This window comes from Halichondria panicea, chromosome 2 (genome assembly GCF_963675165.1).
Source record: "Halichondria panicea chromosome 2, odHalPani1.1, whole genome shotgun sequence".
Taxonomy (NCBI): Eukaryota; Metazoa; Porifera; class Demospongiae; order Suberitida; family Halichondriidae; genus Halichondria; species Halichondria panicea.
In genome coordinates this window covers 2451302-2471910 of record NC_087378.1, presented here as the reverse complement: position 1 = coordinate 2471910, position 20609 = coordinate 2451302, and the positions used below count along the sequence as shown (strand labels likewise).

At 41.1% G+C, this 20609-nt stretch overlaps 2 protein-coding genes and 1 long non-coding RNA gene across 6 annotated transcripts; 2 read left to right on the top strand and 1 right to left on the bottom strand.

Annotated features, from left to right (window-relative positions):
• The first annotated feature begins 1334 nt into the window (after positions 1–1334).
• Positions 1335–8423, top strand: LOC135331659 (uncharacterized). 3 transcript variants are annotated; one of them, XM_064526887.1, is made up of 3 exons: positions 1335–4566; positions 4794–7443; positions 7626–8423. In XM_064526887.1, the coding sequence occupies exon 1, from the start codon at positions 1335–1337 to the stop codon at positions 3954–3956; it is 2622 nt and encodes an 873-aa protein (XP_064382957.1). In that variant the 3' UTR covers positions 3957–4566; positions 4794–7443; positions 7626–8423. The 3 variants fall into 3 exon arrangements, with proteins under 3 accessions (XP_064382957.1, XP_064382956.1, XP_064382955.1); XM_064526886.1 differs by having other exon boundaries at positions 4786–7443; XM_064526885.1 differs by having other exon boundaries at positions 4737–7443.
• Positions 8208–18836, bottom strand: LOC135331658 (DIS3-like exonuclease 1). The gene is made up of 23 exons (XM_064526884.1): positions 18619–18836; positions 18019–18146; positions 17761–17912; positions 17435–17531; positions 17125–17328; positions 15373–15512; positions 14601–14775; positions 14294–14415; positions 13788–13948; positions 13412–13547; positions 12355–12546; positions 11891–11993; positions 11737–11837; positions 11464–11540; positions 11314–11399; positions 11049–11176; positions 10613–10733; positions 10307–10456; positions 9958–10068; positions 9562–9704; positions 9383–9480; positions 8774–8991; positions 8208–8443 (listed from the first exon to the last, which is right to left on the bottom strand). The coding sequence occupies exons 1-23, from the start codon at positions 18773–18775 to the stop codon at positions 8285–8287; spliced, it is 3159 nt and encodes a 1052-aa protein (XP_064382954.1). The 5' UTR covers positions 18776–18836; the 3' UTR covers positions 8208–8284.
• A 73-nt stretch (positions 18837–18909) lies between these two features.
• LOC135330989 (uncharacterized) lies at positions 18910–20468 on the top strand. 2 transcript variants are annotated; one of them, XR_010392901.1, is made up of 4 exons: positions 18910–19033; positions 19101–19190; positions 19257–20143; positions 20195–20468. It is a non-coding gene; the product is annotated as an uncharacterized LOC135330989 (long non-coding RNA). The 2 variants fall into 2 exon arrangements; XR_010392900.1 differs by having other exon boundaries at positions 19257–20468.
• The last annotated feature ends 141 nt before the right edge of the window (positions 20469–20609 follow it).

Sequence of the window (20609 nt, the reverse complement as noted above, 5' to 3'; positions counted from 1 at the left end):
ACTTCGACTTTTAATCCGAATGCTAACATACTGGTATCGACAATTATAGCTACACTCCTGCTAGTGTACACAGCCATTGTGGGATATCTCTACAAGCAGTGGTTTGCATCAGTGCTTGAAGTGTTGTACCTCCTCAACCTCATCATCTTAGGTGGAGCATTCTTATTTTATCGAATGCAACCACAAGATATTCGAGAAATAGATACCCTTAATCCAGTGACAGCTACCTCAGTTTGTTTTGCTCTCCTTCAGTTTGCTTGCATTATAATCTTCCACATAGCCAAGAAGATCGGACCCAAGCTTCAGAGGCTCTCCAAGAAGAAGAAACAAGAATTGGATATTGAAAGTGTACCAGGAAATGCACCCGACAAAGTTACGACGCAAGTAGTGGAGTTGCACGAGAATGTAAGAGAGCATAAATTCACGATGTCCAGTGATTCCAACACTCTTAGAGAGCCACTTTTGGAGACAAGAAGAAGAAACAAGAATTGGATATTGAAAGTGTACCAGAAAATGCACCCGACAAAGTTACGATGCAAGTAGTGGAGTTGCACGAGAATGCAAGAGAGCATAAATTCACGATGTCCAGTGATTCCAACACTCTTAGAGAGCCACTTTTGGAGATATGATATGTTACAGTAGCTTTTAACATTATACAGAAGGAACTGATTACATAGTGCTTACATATTTCGTGGTTTGGTTTTTTTACTGCATGCATATAGCTATAGCAAAATATTATGAAGAACAGAAGGAACTGATCGATTAATAGTGTGTACATAGTGCTTACGGATTTTGTGGTTTGGTTTTTTGACTGCATGCATGTATATAGTTATAGCAAAATAAATAGTATTTTTGCAGCTAACACATTGTATGGTATACACACATAATTTATTATTGTTTTTATGAGTTGTTGTTCAGTTCCATCATCGGCCAGACGTTCTACCACCCATTGACCTTCCGCCCCGGGGACACTGTTTCTCTCCTTTTTCCAAGCCTCATATCATATTCACTGTGAGTAAAACACAATAAAATTCACTAAATACACGGAATATGGCATTATCAGTGTGTACCCAAACTCGTACATAACAATCAAAAACTCCACTATATCTCATAATCGTCAAGGAGCTTTTGTCCAGTTTGTAAAGGAACTTTTGATTCAAGACAGTATAATATTTCACACGGACAACTATGGATTATATACTAATGTCATACCAAATGTGACAATTGTCAATTCAGAGCTAAGCGACAATGGTATCGGCTATGTAGCATTAAACTCAGGCTTATCACTCAGAAACTCGCGGATTGAAAGCAATAATATTGGAGTTGGGCTAGCTATGAACGATGATGTATTATTTTTTGGCCCAATCATTGAAATGGATCATTGTAATTTCACACGAAACAATGTTGTTGGAATATGGTTATTAATGGAAGAAGCAATTTTCAGGGACTGTATATTCGATAACAACAGAGAAACACCGATTCTAGCCTACCAAAGTACCTTCCAGATGGCAGGAGAGACTGTGTTTTCTAACAATGTTGCCGATAGGGGAGGTGGACTGGCCCTGTATCAATCAACAGTGTTGTTTGATTCAGGATCGACTACACGCTTCGAGAACAATACTGCTATTGAGTATGGTGGGGGGATCTACATTGCTACAGTGCCACCTTTCCTTCCAAAGCTACTAGTTGCTGTGGAAAACGGAATCAAGAAAGATGATTTATTCGCCTATATTCATAATTTTGTCACTAATAGACCTTGCTTTTATAATGCCAGTGGTGATACTCAAGTGAAGTTCTTTGGGAACAATGCTGGTTTCGGTGGAAGGGACATTTTTGGACTAACAAAAATATCATACTTTGATAAGTATTGCTCAGTTTCAGAGAATAGTATCTTTAATTTCGACAATTCAGTACCGAGTACTTTTCAACTTGCGTCAGACCCTTCTCGAGTGTGTTTCTGTGTAAACGATACACCACAGTGCCAAAACCGTGCGTACCTTGTAATTAACGAGACGAGGTTTCCGGGAGAGAGGTTTGAGACTTCCGTAGCTCTCGTGGGATTCAACTTTAGCAGAGTAACAGGAACTGTGATTGCTACTGTGCTGGATGGGCAGGCTGGAAATATCAGTGATAGTCAACGTATACAATCTATCAATGCTTATGTCCAATGTAAGAAACTAACGTATACAGTATTGTCCAACCAAACAAGCAGGCCCCTTAAATTGGGCCTCTCTGTTAAAGAATATCATCATCACAATATAATTGAAGACAGTGTAAACAGCATACACTCTGATGTATGCACCGATACAACCTTATACCCAGAACTACCGTGTACAGCTCTTCTCACTACGTCCATCTACATTGACATCACTGTGGATAACTGTCCACTGGGGTTTCAGCTTAATAAAACTATAGGGGTGTGCGAATGCGACGAAAACACTAAGCAGTTGAAGTTGACCTGTGAGATTCAAAACCACACTGGCTACATCACCAGAGGAGGAACTGTGTGGGTGGGAATGGACACAGCCAAAAATGAAACTGACTTTTACTACTGGCATCAATACTGTCATAGTGACTACTGCAATCAAACCTCAACACCGGTTGACTTGAGATCCCCTGATTCACAATGCAGCTCGAACCGTGCTGGAATTTTGTGTGGGAAATGTAAAGGAAACTACAGCCTGCAATTAGGAAGTAATCGATGCAGACAATGTGACGATAATTATATTGCTCTGTTGATAGTGTTCGCCATCCTTGGAATTATACTGGTTGCTATGATTACACTCTTCGATTTCACAGTTGCCAATGGTACCATAAATGGACTCATATTCTACGCAAATATTGTGTGGATTAACAATGCTATATTGTTCCCACAGCAGGGCAAGAACATTAGTTACTACATCATCACTGTGCCTATAGCTTGGATTAATCTGGATTTTGGTATTGAGACATGTTTCAGCCAAAATTTGGATCAACTAACTAAAAGTGGTTTACAGTTTGTGTTTCCAGTCTACATATGGTGCATTGCTGGTCTCATCATTTTAGCTTCTCGGCATTCCATAAAAGCTACTCGATTCTTTGGTAGAAATTCTGTTGCTGTTTTATCCACTCTCATCCTGCTATCTTATGGGAAGCTGTTCAGGATTATCACAAATGTGTTTACTAAAGCAGACATTAATGGCTCGATTCGCAAAGTTTGGTCACTAGATGGAAATGTTGAATACGGAATAACTCCCAGACACATTGTCTTACTCGTGGTTGGACTACTCTTTATGCTATTGTTTTGGTTGCCATTCACCTTGACTCTCCTTGTAGTACCCTTCCTAAAAGTCAAGTCAGATCACCAACCTCTTCGCTGGATAAACAGATTCAAGCCATTTTTTGATACTTATTACGGTCCTTTCAAAAACAAGCAACAGCATCAAGTGTGGACGGGGATTCTGCTCATCTCCCGTGTAGTGATATTGATTGTTTTCTCGTCAACTTCGACTTCCAATCCGAATGCTAACATACTGGTATCAACCATTATAGCTACACTCCTGCTAGTGTACACAGCCATTGTGGGATATCTATACAAGCAGTGGTTTGCGTCAGTGCTTGAAGTGTTGTACCTCCTCAACCTCATCATCTTAGGTGGAGCATTCTTATTTTATCGAATGCAACCACAGGATATTCGAGAAATAGATACCCTTAATCCTGTGACAGCTACCTCAGTTTGTTTTGCTCTCCTGCAGTTTGCTTGTATTATAATCTTCCACATAGCCAAGAAGATCGGACCCAAACTTCAGAGGCTCTCCAAGAAGAAGAAACAAGAATTGGATATTGAAGGTGCACCAGAAAATGCACCCAACAAAGTTACGACGCAAGTAGTGGAGTTGCACGAGAATGCAAGAGAGCATAAATTCACGATGTCCAGTGATTCCAACACTCTTAGAGAGCCACTTTTGGAGATATGATAAGTTACAGTAGCTTTAACATTATACAGAAGGAACTGATTAATAGTGTGTACATAGTGCTTACGTATTTTGGTTTAGTTTTTTGTCTGCATGCATAATATACATGTATAGTTATATTTTTTGCAGTTTAGTCTAGATCTAACACATAGTATGGTATACACACAATTTATTATTGTGCGGTGAAAACTCATTGTTTTTACAAGACAGGGATAGACACACAACTGTATCCCTCAAGTGTATCCCTCAAGTGTATCCCTCAAGTGTATCCCTCAAGTGTATTCTGATAATAAACGCATTTTGTGTATGGATGTGTAATCTCCTGTCTGTACTTTTGACTGTACCGGATATAAGAGGCTTTTTCTCAATTGATTTGACTGATACATGTAGAATTCAATTTTATAGCTAAATGTATATATAATTATTCCTCTGTAAAACGCCACTACTTGGCATTAATTTTTCATATTTCCAGGGTGCCCCCTCTGTATGAAACCCTGCCCACTGATGTAATAGGTAGTTATGCCTCAAGGCGTAGCCGCATAAGACTCCATGAGACTCTATCCTGTTCCGAAACCTTTCACTTCTTGCTATACTGGATATTAATCGCAGATATGTGAGTACAACATTTACTGTATGTCGATACATGTCCAGTAACTGTATGCCATTCAACTAACTAAAAGTGGTTTACAGTTCGTTTCCTGTCTATACATAATTATGGTGCATTGCTGGTGTCATCATTTTATCTTATCGGTATTCCATAAAAGCTACTCGATTCTTTGGTAGAAATTCTGTTGCTGTTTTATCCACTCTCATTCTGCTATCTTATGGGAAGCTGTTCAGGATCATCACAAATGCGTTTACTAAAGCAGACATTACTGACTCTAATGGCTCGATTCGCAAAGTTTGGTCACTAGATGGAAATGTTGAATACGGAATAACTCCCGGACACATTATCTTAATCGTAGTTGGACACCTTGACCCTCCTTCTAGTACCCTTCCTAAAAGTCAAGTCAGACCGCCGACCTCTTCGCTGGATTAACACATTCAAGCCGTTTTTTGATACTTATTACGGTCCATTCAAAGATAAGCAACAGCATCAAGTGTGGACAGGGATTCTGCTCATCTCCCGTGTAGTGATATTGATTGTTTTCTCGTCAACTTCGACCGAATGCTAACATACTGGTATCGACAATTATAGCTACACTCCTGCTAGTGTACACAGCCATTGTGGGATATCTATACATTACGTCAGTGATTGAAGTTTTGTACCTCCTCAACCTCATCATCTTAGGTGGAGCATTCTTATTTTATCGAATGCAACCGCAGGATATTCGAGAAATAGATACCCTTATTAATCCTGTGACAGCTACCTCAGTTTGTTTTGCTCTCCTTCAGTTTGCTTGCATTATAATCTTCCACATAGCCAAGAAGATCGGACCCAAACTTCAGAGGCTCTCCAAGAAGAAGAAACAAGAATTGGATATTGAAAGTGTACCAGGAAATGCACCCGACAAAGTTACGACGCAAGTAGTGGAGTTGCACGAGAATGTAAGAGAGCATAAATTCACGATGTCCAGTGATTCCAACACTCTTAGAGAGCCACTTTTGGAGATATGATATGTTACAGTAGCTTTTAACATTATACAGAAGGAACTGATTACATAGTGCTTACATATTTCGTGGTTTGGTTTTTTTACTGCATGCATATAGCTATAGCAAAATATTATGTTTTTTTTGCAGTATAGATCTAATACACTGTACATGGTATACACAGATAATTTTTTTGTGCGGTGAAAACTTATAATTGTTTTTACGAGATCGTCATTCAGTTCCATCGTCGGCCAGACATCCCACCACCCCTTAACCTTCCGCCCCGGGGACACTGTTTCTCTCCGGTTCCTTCTTTTCCAAGCCTCGTATCATATTCACTGTGAGTATGAAAGTAGCCATAACTCGAGAAAGAAGCTTTAGTTTGCAAATCCACGAATCAATCTAAGAGAACGTGGCTAGAAGCATATAGAAGCTGTTAGTTTTCGTCGCATTGCAACCGTAGCAGTTACCGCTGGAATACACACAGAGACAGACACACACACAGTCAGCTTTATCGTATCCCTCGTCATGTGGCTACGCCTTGAGACATAACTACTGTAACACTAACATCAGTATGAGTGGGCAGGGTTTCATACAGAAGGGGGTGCCCTGGGTTTCCCCCCTGGAAATATGAAAAATTAATGATGTCATACCAAATTGTGGTGTTTTACAGAGGAATAATTATAATCACATGTAACTATCTACATGTATATCAGTCAAGAGAAAAAGCCTCTTATATCCATTTTGATCTAGCACATGGTACAGTCAAAAGTGGAGTACATAATATCCGATACACAAAATGCACGTATACTTATAGTAATGGGATTATACATAACTAGAGACCAGCACTATCAGCCTGAATCAATGAAATGTTTACCTCTTATCGAAAGAAAATGATTTCCCCTCTATCCTCCAAAACCACAAACACCATCACCAACAATGTATATAGTACCTCACCGTGTCCAACCTCAGCCCCTTCATCCTCCACTATTAATATTTCTCTCTCCTTTACCTCGCCAGATCCAGAGATGGCCTTTTCTACTTGGCACTCTCCTGCATGATGAGCTCTCCAATAAAATCCACTTCAGTCTCGGGTCCAGAGCCTTTGATCACCTGGCAATAGAGGGGGCGGGAGTGTAAACAATGGGGTAGTGATTTGTGCTACACTGGTGCTCTCCGTTTTTCGTAAAATCACACTATAAATTATATCGCTATAGGCAACAGTGTATAGCTACTACCTGACTTTTTCAACATCTGAAGAAGCTATATTGATATCTTGAGCTAGAGCCGTCATTACTGACACTGGAATCACGGCTCCTTTCTCCCAGGGGCCAGTGTTGGTTGTCATGTGTGTGGCTCGTTGAACGAAGGGCAAAGTTTACACTCAAACCAAAGTAAAAAGTACAGCTTTGTTTACCGCTGGCAAAGTGACACCTAGCTGTCAGGGGTCAGTTTTGCATTTTTTTCTCATAGAAAATGCGAAGTAGTCCCAAGCAAACTAAAAGCACACAATTATTAGGGTATGTCTTTTGCTTAGATATTGTGTCATTTTTCTTCGCACCCACTTTTATCTATATACCTGCAAAAATGTCGAACATGCTACAACAATGTGTCCTGCCTGTTACTGAACCCATGCGTACAGTATTAATTGTGTGGTGGTTTATAATGCCCCTTGAGGTTTTGATGATGGTCATAGTATAGGTGGCATACTTAAAAGTGCAAGCTTCCTTTCTCATGCCGGATCAGTATAACTACACTATAGCTATAGATACCTTCAACTGTTTGTAGAGTATGTATAGCTCTGGGCTATTTGTCATTATTCTAGTGGTGTCTTGCCACACTATTAAAGCGGCAACATTTCAGGAATGGCTACTCACGAAATTGGCACACATTCAACAAGGTATAGATCTATTATATAGGGTAGCTATAATTAGATCTATAGCTATAATTATAGTTCTGCTTATAAAATGCGAGATAGATATATAAAGACTTCACTCTGTTACATGTTAAATTCAATTATGGTTGCAATATCTATATACATGTATATATAATTATAATTAAACGCTTATTTTAATATAATAGATGAAGTATGCAATGCCAAGTATGACAGCACAGCAAATGTACTCACAAAATACAAGCTTTCGAGCATGATTGATCCCAGCAAGACAAAAACATATCTGTACGTTCCCCAAAGCTACACTGGCCTTGAACAAGAGAGAGTCTACATCAGTGCATGCAGGAACCGATCATGCTGAAGATCTCATGCTGACTGCTCTTCAATCACCACCAAAAGAATTTTGGATCACTAATTCACCGTGCCCTGTTTGTGCCCGAAAGCTGATGCTAGCTTTTGCTGGATCCTCGACTAAGGCTGAAATCAACATTCGAAAATTTTACAAGCCTCCACCTGGAAACGGAGCGGCAATTAGTGGGGCTGTTGATTGCTTGGCAAAAATGATGTACCAAGGCTTTAAATTGTATGACTGGGATTGGGTCGCATTCTACAACGAATTTCTCAAAGGAGGAAATAATAACTGTATTAATGTGCTTAAAACTGCATCTGAAAATGAAGAGAAGTATAATATACTGAAGGGGCAGCATAAAGAGTTGCAAAATGTTTTGGCTGAAGCTACAAAACGCTCAAAAAATCAACAATGGATTAGAGATGTGGCCAGAAAATGCCTGGCTTAAGAAACAATATAACTGAGGCATAAAAACTGAAACTGTGTGTGAGGAATTATTCATACTGAGTCTGTAATTTCTGTTAGTGAGAGTCTCTGTAAGTTATGTATTAGACAGTAAAGGCTGCTAGTGCTAGATGATTGCCTGTATTCAGTTATTTTCTCCAAGTCTTGACTGTATCTTATTTCGTCTTCACTCTCAGTCTCAATTTGTACAGCCTGTAGAGCAAAAGTCAGCAATGAGCCAATGACTATAGCCTACATAGCTATAGTTGTAAAAACTATGCATTGCTGGTATGCTCATGCGACATGTTATTCAATGCTAGTTCAGATTGCCTGCTTGATACATACAAGAAAGAAAGAGGCTCCCGAATAAAAGTAAAGGTATATCCAAAATTCATGTTCATTCCTCCCATGGTGTGATTCATGCAACCTACTTGTACAACTGTTGGCCACATAATTATTATACATAAGGCATTATTACACGACTGTACAGTTAATGTTGTACAGTGCAAGAATCATTTCCCTTCGTATGGAACAAGGTTTCACCTTTACAAGGGCTTTAGTTGTTGCATCTTTACCACCACCACTGAAACCACTCTCTGGCTCCAATGGCTGACACTGAAGGAGCTTCAAGCCTAAACTGTGGCCATGTGCATGTGAGGTTTCCACACACACTCTCAAGAGGAGGCGGTCAAACAGTCTCAAAGTGTACGCTCTGCCCGAGTGGGTGACTATCACACTGTGGGAGGTCACCTCAATGCTCCCTGTGTGGCACAACAAGGGAAATAGTTAGTGCATGAGCATATGAATACTATATTATATTAGAGTAGTAGCTACACTGCCTATTTCATCAAAAAAACAAGTGGAAGAAGTAGTAATTACCAGAGGAGGTCCGACATGCATGCACAAATCACTACAAGTTCAGTGCATTGATGTCATTGCGGTCACATGATGATGTCCAGGCCAAATGCACTGAACTTGTAGTGATTCGTGCATGTATGTCTTGGTAATTACCATGAAGATACACTCTATAGTTTCCATTTTAAGGGATGGTAAAACACTTATTACGTTACATGGTCAACACCACATGAGTTCAAGAGTATATACACCCTGACTGAAAGTAACTAGATACATAACCTACACATATACCTGTACCTGTATTGAAAGTAACTCCTTCTTCAGACGGTGACCTTGTCGGTTGGAGAATCAGTCCGTTCTTGTCTTTCAGATAAACCATAGAGCGAATGCCATACCTGCACACAAAATACATGATTACAGACACAAGTTAAAGCATTTGTAACAGTGTTATAATTATATACTAATCTGAGACACACCTTGGCACCATGACGGTGATGCCATTGGGGCGGAGGCCGACTATTACTCCCTCGACCCTGTCCCGTGCCTCACCAGGCTTGAGGGAGGAGAAGTAGAGACATTGGAACAGCTCTGTGGAGGACAGCTGCGCCAGCTGAGCAGACTGAATGGAATATAAAGTGTGAGTAATCAGTATACTGACTCATATACGTATTGCATTAGTAGAAACTACAAAGGAGGAGGAACTGGGGGGGGGGGGTTAAAATATTAGCTCATTACACTATCAGTTTGCTTCATTGTCATGGCATGGGTCATGTACACTGTAGTTTTCTGTGCCTATAGCGCAAGTACTAAATGGAATAAGATGGTTGTTATAGCTTTATAACCACTATACATCCCCTATTCAGTGCACGTACTCTATGTCTGTCGTTCATGTGCTGAGCCATCTCAGTGAGTCTGTTGTTGCCCGGTAATAAGGCGGTATCCTCTGAGGGATTCTCCAGAGCTGACAACAGCTGTCTGTGTACCTGTAGACCAGCGACGAGTGACTAAATTACTTAGCCATAAAACTCTTCAGGCTATCCGTGAAGAAAGGCTATATAAATACAGGCACCCAGGTTCAAAATGAACAGTTTAATGGACTAATTATTGTTCTCATCAGCAAAAGTGGGCTTGTATAGAGCATTTGGAATTGGGCAATCTTAGAATAGAGGCACAACAAATATCCCACATAAGCACCGTGCACACAGTAGTATTACAACTGACAATGAGGTCGGCGTATCTCCTAATGGGCGAGGTGAAGTGAGTATAGAGGTCCAGTGCCAGACCGTAATGGATGTAGTCCTTGTTTGGAAGACTACCAGTGCTGAAATACGCGGCTTGGTTCATAGCCTGGGTTGCTAGGTTCCGGATAATCTAAATTGAGAGATACATGTGCATGTGTCTACACGTATGATGTGTATTCATGCGTACTTTACTCTACATATAATGTCAATTGGTGCTGTGATTTCGGCATCACAATTGCCTCTGACTAACAGTAGGCCATCTGTTTTTAACGTAGCGGTGACGTACCGTGTTGACAGATGGGTCTTGTGGATCTACACAATTGTTTAGCGACTCAGCTAAAGCTTTGTTGCTGTCTGCTGAAATGGTGAATCCTTTCACACGAGCAATCTCCGTCAATGATGCTAGCCTGCAAGGAGAGTAAGCCGGCGTTCTCAATCACAGAAAAGTAAGACGCAAAGAGGTATGGCATAGTGGCCAACACAACACAATGAAGGAGTTACTAAAATTTTCATAACCTAAGTAGCCATGTACCGAGGCGAAATTCAGAGGTTAAGAACTCTTACACATTTATAGCAACAAGCTATATTTATACAAATGTACAAAGGAATTTTTACTCTAACTGTGCAATCAACTGTAGCTTAAACTCTACCTGTATAATTATTGCATTTCCTAGAAACTTACCAACCCTACACAACACACACACGCACAGGTTTGCACCCACCTGTCGAGGGATGGTGGGGGGTGGTGTCGAAGCAGGGCCTGCGTGGGGTATGCCCCGTGGATCTTCTTGGCCACCCAGTGGTTTGCAAATATCATGCACTCGGCTATCACCTCGTGCATCTCAAGAGGCTGAGAGGAAGAAGAGGAAAATGGGAGCATGATTAAATTTGGCATGTATAATAATTATTTTTCTGAACGATCACAAATTCATCACTACAAATTCGTCATTCCCCGCTTGTTTCTGGTACATGTTTCATAGCGCCTACCTGTTTGGGGATGAGATCTTCAATGTTAGTACTGTCGCTCTCGCTGATTTGGACTTTGACCTCCACTGATTCCAGCTCCAAAGCACCTGAAGAGATTATAACACACACACACTGTGTGTTTTATGTGTGCGTGTGCGCACTATAGAGTACCTTCCATTGCCCTCCTGTGCCTTAGCACGCGTGATATGGTCACAAGACTGCCAATAGCACTGCGAAGCTCCTCAACCCTGCACACCAAAAAGCAATGACGTTAAAAAAACACTCTACAAGTTTAGGTACTCCAAATTATGTATTGGGGCTATTGTATTGTGGTGGATATACATCTACAGCTACATGTATTCTCTAGGTTTGTCTTATGGCCACCCCTACTGTTGCTTGCATTTTTTTTAAGGGTAACAGTGCTGAAACTTTATAGCCGCACACCTTTTCTCCAGCTCACTGGCCAAGAGCGGAGGATCGTGCAGCTCAGAAATGTCCTTCAAAACACACTGAGCAGACACTCCATCATATAATGCCTGAGCCGTCTGTGAAAGTGGCCAATGAAATTAAGATTTATTGTCTACTGTCATGTGACTACCTCGTACGCCAGCTTGTACTTTGACCTGATGATGGTCCTCCCATACCATACTTTCTGTACTCGATACCTGCTGTCCAATACCCATACCACACTCACAGCATACCTGCACATTTGGTAAGACACCTGATACGCATATTTCGCATCACTATGCATTGTTAAAATGGTAGGTTGGCCCATGCACTGCAAAGTAGACATGCTGGTCATCATACACTCACAAAAATGTACATTTGAGCTATGCTAATTCATTTCTCACAAGGTCGCCCTCTAACACTAACTGCAAAACTATGAGCACGAAATACCAAGTCAATAATTATAATTATATGCACACAATGCAACACAGATAAACAAGGATTTGATGGTTCTACAGACCAGTGTCCCGTGGGGCCTTAGGTCAGCCTTAAATTGCTCACGCAATATGCATACTATGGGGTCTTTAAATTACGAAAGTTCAATAATTGCCTTACCTGTCTACATTGCTCAGGAGTGAGCAGAGGTCGGCACTCAGTATCCCTGGGAGCATGTCGTAGCGTCTATCAGCAAGATAGATGGTTGTCGAGCGACTAGCGGCTTCTTCGTCCGTGAGACTGCCTGGTCTCACAAAGTGGGATACATCTGCAATGTGTACTCCAAGCTCTGTGCAGCCGTTCTCTAGTCTCCTGCGACACAGACGCATTTAACACAATCAAGTACACTATAAATGTACGTAACTATTATTTATGATCCTACGGTGATGTATACACATAGCTTGTCAAAAAAGAAATGAGTAAGCTACATAGAGATAAACTTCTTCTAAAGGACCCTCTAATAAAAGAACGGTGTACTAGTAGTTATACAAAACCTCCAACTTCTTTGCAAAGGACGAATATTTATAAGGGCCCTCACTAAATGATACCCCCCACACCTTACCTTACAGACAGTGTGTCATCCACATCCCTCACTAAATGATACCCCCCACACCTTATCTTACAGACAGTGTGTCATCCACATCCCTCACTAAATGATACCCCCCACACCTTATCTTACAGACAGTGTGTCGTCCACATCCCTCACTAAATGATACCCCCACACCTTATCTTACAGACAGTGTGTCATCCACATCCCTCACTAAATGATACCCCCACACCTTACCTTACAGACAGTGTATCGTCCACATCCCTCACTAAATGATACCCCCCACACCTTATCTTACAGACAGTGTCATCCACATCCCTCACTAAATGATACCCCCCACACCTTATCTTACAGACAGTGTGTCATCCACATCCCTCACTAAATGATACCCCCCACACCTTATCTTACAGACAGTGTGTCGTCCACATCCCTCACTAAAATAATGATATCCCCCACACCTTATCTTACAGACAGTGTGTCGTCCACATCCCTCACTAAATAATACCCCCCACACCTTATCTTACAGACAGTGTGTCGTCCACATCCCTCACTAAATGATACCCCCCACACCTTATCTTACAGACAGTGTATCGTCCACATCCCTCACTAGATGATACCCCCATATCTTACCTTACAGACAGTGTATCGTCCACGTCCTCACATCCCTGGGGGTCAATACTGAACACCAGGTGGGAGGCCCTGAGGTCACGGCGACTGCTCCCCTCCTCCACACACCACCGGCTCTCGGCACTATTACTAGGCAACTCTGTGGACAATTAGAACAGTTTGATGATTGTCTCTTATAAGCCAAAAAGAGGACATGGCTTTCTTCTAGCTAATGTACACCATACATGTCATACAACGTGAACATTACATTCACATTATCAAGCCAGTATACATGTACATGTACAGCGTAAATACAACTGCAGTTTGCACTACATTTGTATATTTTGATATGAGATCGAGAGTATATATGTGCTGAATATGTGCATGCAGCACCGCTAACCATTAAGCAGAGCCTTGCTGAATGAATTGTTACTCAAGTCATGCTCAATAAGGATCACGGCTGTCTCTGTTTCCAAGCTCCCGATTGGTCCAATGCTGCGTACAAAGTGTCCATTGGGGTACTGTGAGTCCACCTCCCATGAGTCTATCCGAACCACTATTCTGTGTGTGTGTGTGTGTGTGTGTGTGTGTGTGTGTGTGTGTGTGTGTGTGTGTGTGTGTGTGTGTGTGTGTGTGTGTGTGTGTGCGTGCGTGTGCGTGTGTGTGGGGGGGGGGGTGATAGTGGTGGCTGTGTGTGTGTGTGTGTGTGTGTGGTAAATAAGGTGTTGTGTGTGGGTGGAACATAGGGTGGAAGATCCGAAATAATTGCTATTCCATTTTACATGACTATTAAGGTGTGAAGAAAGCTAAATTAATGTGCAATGTGTAGATAAAATTGTGAAGTACAATATCTTCATACGTACATGTAACTAAATACACCGGCCCAGTATGTGCACTTGAGCTCACCGATGTCCCCTGAGGTCCGCAGCTTGTCTGGTGCCGATCCTGATCTTTGGTACCCTCATATCATATGGGTAGACCAGCACCTTCGTTGACTTTGAGCTCCCAACCGAGGGTTCTGACGTCTCCTAGGAAATGTGAGAAAGCAATAAACGACTTATAAAAAACAAACGGAAATGGCAATGGCACAATTGTACATGTAGGTAGAGGTCGTCTCTTAGGCAGAAAACGTTAACATAATTTCTGAACTAACAACCGTATACTAAGAGCCTAAAAAAGGAGCACTTTTGTTGATAATTTTCAATATACGTACCTCAAAGGAAGCCACATATTCTTTTTCTTTTCTCAATATCACGCCCACTACAACACCAGTTGCCATGACATCACTGCTAGACCCTGTTGAGTCAGCAAGTTTTCCAGAACGGGATCTCCACTGTGCTCTAGGCAGTAGCTGTACTGCTACAACATCACCATGAAGACCACGATTCCTGGGACGCAGGTTAAAGAGATATCTCTTGCTTTACAATGCAAGTATTTCATGATCAGTAGAGTGGGACTGGCAAGGAATATTTGTAGGCAAATCATTATCATGTTGCTAATTTTGTAATACCGCTATTCCGGCTCTCTGAAGTACGGCCACCTCGATATACCGGCCATTTGGTTTGGCACGGATTGCTACTATAGCTAGATGTTTATTGTACAAAACTCGCCATTCCGTATGCTGGCTGCCCCAAACAAGGTTTTTAATACACTTATTACGGCCAGATATGACGTTTTGGGTGTGGTTTGGCAGATAATATTGGATTACATGATTCATTATCATCGAGACAGAACCGCAAATTAGTCATTAGATTCGAGGTAGAGTCGTTTTTTAGCCACGGCTACATGTATTTCCTGCAATGTGGCCACCTCGCTATTCTGGCCAAGCTGCATTGTCCCAAGGGTGGTCGGATCAACGAGAGTCTACTGTATACATGTACCAGTAAAATGTACATAAATATGTACATCACTGTACAGTCCTTTTTTTCATTGGGATCGAAAAACCATGCATCAATTTACGCCACACATATTACTAGCACACGTACCTGCTGATATTCCCATAAATAAGAACTTCGCCTTTCACAGTATCTGAACTTTGATCTTTGCTCTCTGACTTCAGTCGGACGTAGGCCTCGTCTCTGGAGTGGTGTCTGCTCACATGCAAACTACCACGCATAATGTGACCCTGCAGTAGGCACAACATCACTGCATGAAGTGCATTAAGTTAAAAACTTCCAAGCTACTCAAGCTCACAACAAACTCAGGGTGTGCACAAGTGTATAGAGATGAGTGAAGGCCTGGCATGTACTACATATATCCGACTAGAAAAACATTTGCAATGTGAAAAATTGCTAGGATTGGCCAGGGGAACCACAAAAAAGCGTGGGAACAAGAAATCAGACGAGAGCATAACTCCAATCCGTTACAACGTCAATCACATGTATACTGGTAGTTTTCCCATGTTTTCCCAGCCAATATGCCACGCAATTTTTACTGGTGGAGTGATGACCAATCCCTATATATATTTATTATACATCCATTTTAGAATGTGGGGCACATAATCATGATGATTTGTGATGAATTGATGTTCCTAATACATGCAGTGTTGAGCACAGGTACACACAGTCCATCCATGCGTAGTAACATGTACGGACCGTACTGGTGACTGCATGGAATGATGTGGTGGATGGAAGCTGATAGGTGGATCTGGAACACAGTCTATCATTTAATATACTATGTATTGTACATGTTCATGACGTTGTAACGGATTGGAGTTATGCTCTCGTCTGATTTCTTGTTCCCACGCTTTTTTGTGGTTCCCCTGGCCAATCCTAGCAATTTTTCACATTGCAAATGTTTTTCTAGTCGGATTCCCTTTCTTTTTCAGTACAGTTTACGTATCATGACATGCATAAGTGGAACGTCAAGAGGCAGTACAAGAAGAGAAGACAGGACTAATCAGATATCTTCTGGAATATCTCTGGACTAATAATTATAGTATAATGAGTAATAATTTATTGCTTGATAATTATGTTGAATTTGCGAATCAGTATTAAATGACAGCCATTTTAAGAGCATGATATCTAGCCAGTGCATATAGCATGCCTGTCAGAGAAAGGGAGCTAGAGCTGAACAGTGTGAAGAAAAGGAACACCTCAGGCTCTGGAAAAGCACTGCTGCACTGATTTTAGGCGCACGGTTTATTAGCCACGCCTATCTATTATTATTGGCCACAACGCAATTGCTGAGTCATTAAAGATGGCGGAATTGTCTAGGTAAGAGAAATAGAGACTGAGAGGTCATCTGCCTCGTGGAAGCAATCGCAAATCTGAAGAAGCGCTTTGTAATCCAGGTTGTAGTCGTTTGGAAACCCTGTGCAGAATGTCCTGGAGATGGCTGTACTTGGAGTAAATGCTGGGCAAGAAACTTACTTACTTACTTACTTACTCACTTACTTACTTACTTAGTCAGTCAGACAAAGAGCGGTGAAACGTCGAAATAGTGCAATTTTTAAAATGAAAATATTCATTCATTAAAATGTTTATGGATTATGAAATGAGAGGTACAAAGAGAGAAAAGGCTAAATAAACTATCTGTTCAGCCAGTTTCTTGATGTGGCCTTTCCCTGCAGAGATAGAACAGTTTGAACATGAGTCAAAATAATTGAAATATTGCTAAATACAGGCAAACCCACTGCCAATCCTATGTAAAACCTACTGGTTTTACTAATTCGCGCTATTCCTCAGAACAGCTATTTTGGGGGGTGTTTCTACGAATCAAGTAACAGTTAGCCCTACCTTGCTCAAACCTTCTTTAATGATCTCATCAGACAGGTAGTTGCTAAACTCTGTCTTCACCCTGCTATTTGTGCTGAGCTCAGCACTCTTAAGCAACGACTCACACAGCAGGTGCAACTCAGCCTGTGCTGGAAGGTGTGCACGGAGGTAGTCTCCCACGGCAACCACTCTCACATTCTCACTGGGATCAGGCTTCGGGAACATCTACATTAATGCATGTTGAGCGTTTGAAAAAAACAGCACACTCTCAAACAGGTGTGGGATCACAGGTCAAGCTAACATAATCATTTTGACGTGACCCTTATTTCACCTCATATTCTGTCTCAGAGGTTACTATGACGATAGGAGTGAATCTGCCAGCAGCCTGAATATGGTTTGAGTACCACACACCAGCTCTCAATATCAGCCTGCACAAGAAACAGTATACACATCTACAATGTTTGCTTGTCTTTTACCTAATACACTCATCAATGTGATAAATTTACCAGAAGAATATCTTGAATAAAAGACCTAACAAAAAACAAAAAACAATTAAGTGCTAGCCTCGTTCCCTGGACGATAATTGGTAAATAATGCCAGAGAAAGTGTATGTAATTATATTCCAACCACATGCTCACTCACCACATGCTCACTCACCTGGTGTGCCACTGTCTAGTTGTCTCTTCACTAAGTCTCGGCAAAAATGTCTCTACATGATGTTCATTGCTGAACAACACACACTGCTTCTCTGGTCTGCTCAGAAGGGACACCAGTTTGCTGTGTGAACGACGGCCTTTCTTGTTACGGATCTGTGAGCAGTACACATAGAGATATACAACAGCAATGCATCAGATTCAGGGCTAAAAATGTAATCTTGTTCATGTTCATTATTCCCAGAGTAGGTTTTGTACTAACGTGAGAGAGTGGAGTTTGAAGGAGGACCACGCCCACTACTGATGGATGTTCAACTACCTCCATAAAGTCGGACAGCACTGGGGTGTCTGGAATGATGTAGTGGGAGGAGTTTGGAATCAGACGAGCAGCTGTGGCGTGACAGAAAGTGGATACCGTAAGACCTCGATTTAAAGTGACACTTTTTAATAATTGCGAAGCCAGAGGTCGCTTCTTTTGGAAGTTAAAAAATTATATTGAAGACCTGGTGTCGCATATTTAGAGGGTCGCATCTAATTGGAGGTAACTTTACACAGTCTACGTACTTGCCTCGATTTCAGGCCGCTTAAAAACACTGATTTTCCAGTGGGCTACAATCGAGGCTAGGGAGTGGCTACATTTACCTCTATTTTAGAACACGACATTAAAAAATAATTGTCAACGCAGCTGTCGCTATTTTTAAGAGGTCAGAAAATTGCTGAAGCGCGCTCCAGGGTGTCGCATATTTGGAGGGTCGCCTTAAATCGAGGTCATACGGTAGTTTTATACAATCATACCACATGCTAAGTGCTTCAATAATTATTCAGCAGGCAGGTACATCTCATAAGTGAATGTAAAATACACCTTGCTTTCTCAATCCGGAGTCTTCTTCATCACACAGGATGCATTTCTCCACTTTGCATGATATGTCATCTCTGAGATAATGCTCTCTGGTCACTGATACGTACCCTCTCCGCCCTTTCCCATAGCCTATCCTCACCTGCTTCTCACAACGAATCATAACTTAACCAGTACTGTTCAAGCTCAAGCTTTTGATGAGGCTTTAATTAAAAGGTCGATCAGCAGAAAGGTCAAGTGTGTCTGACCTCCTCTGCAACTGTAGATATGGCCGCCCTCATGTAATAATAGTCCTGAACCACATGTGGTAAAAAGATTCCATCTGTATACTGGTAGCTAGCTAGCTAGGACTGGAGAGCTGCAGAACATGGGGAACACCTGTTTTGCAAACTCTGTATCTAAATTAGTGATCCAAATGATGGTGAGAAAATAAAAGAAAGTGCAAACATCTTGCACACTAAAATTAATGTACACGTTTACTCAATCAGATGGTATGGTTTGTGCTTTGAAAAATCTCTACAATGAATGTCAGCAAAATTTTGTCGTGTGTCCATCAGCTGTATGTTCTGATATGAAAAGTAAGATCAGTATACGCTCTCGACATAATTATATGTATAACCTCTCACCTAATTTCTGAATGAAAGGGTTAAGGTTATTAGGAGACCAAATCAGCAAGAAGATGCCCACGAGTTTTTGCTGGGGACACTTGAATTTATATGACCTCGAAATAAAAAAGTTTGGGTATAAAATTAATTTAGTAAAATTCGTAGCTCATCACTGGCCTTCAATGCTTGAGAGTGCAATGATGAATACAATATGGTCAATACAATATGGTCATCTGGTATGTAAAGTAGATCTGACGATATTTGTATTATGCTCAACATGCAATGCAGTGCAATGACTTTATGCAACGTACTGCCATTACCAATTGCACCAACATTCAAGTTGAAATGAAAGTAGGCGACTCTTATTGATCTTATATATAATTACGCTGTTTATGCAAATAAAATTTATTCAGGATGTAAATATCGAATAGTGCTCAGAACACACTTTTCGCGAAAAACACTGTTTAAGCTTATACATTAACGTAACCAATATTACTGTAATACGTATGTAAAAGCTTTTTGACATTTAGATAAAATAATTATTAAGGGTACTTATATTTAATACTCACAGCTGTTGTGCTCCAAGGGACTGCTTGTGAACAGACTGAGAGTGCATGATTTGAGTGAGACATCTGATGTTTTAGTACTGCTAAGGAGGTATACATAATAATGATGATGATATTAGAGCCTATCAACAACAAAAGAGGTATCGCTTTACTGTGATGGTCAAAAGCATTGTCATACATAAAATTATAATGGTACGCGTGCCTATTGCACTTGCCACATCCTTGCAAAATGTCACAAGTGCATGTTATGAAATATTTGCACACCAAACATGGCGTGGGCAATGTATACAGTGACACACGGGGCACCCACTGATCATTGACAATAGTCATCACTGCATGTTTCACTACCTACACAAAACGGTGAGTTTCCAGATGGTTTTTTATTCTCTACAGTTTTACATAAGCATACAGACATTACAAGGCACATGAGGACTCTTTCGGAGAAGAATGGCCGAATGGCCCAACTATTCGATTAAGATATATCACATACAAAAACCAGCAACCGACCAAATGCCCTGGACATGGAACACCCAAAGCAATAAGATGTAAAGAGTGGCATTGCACATTCAGCTGTAGCCGTCTACACTCCCTCAGAAGGCACCTTAATGACGAGCACGCATTTTGTATGGACATTAAGATTTAATACAATTGATGTAATCACACTCTAACTATATTCACAGTTTGATCGTTGGAAGGAGGAATGTGAGAGGTTAACTTTGTCAAGAGCACTGGGGGGGGGGGGGAAATCAATCAAGCAGAAGATGAAATAATAATTATGTTTTTACTACACTGTAGCCGAAGTGGCTACTTCAACAGTGAAAATAAA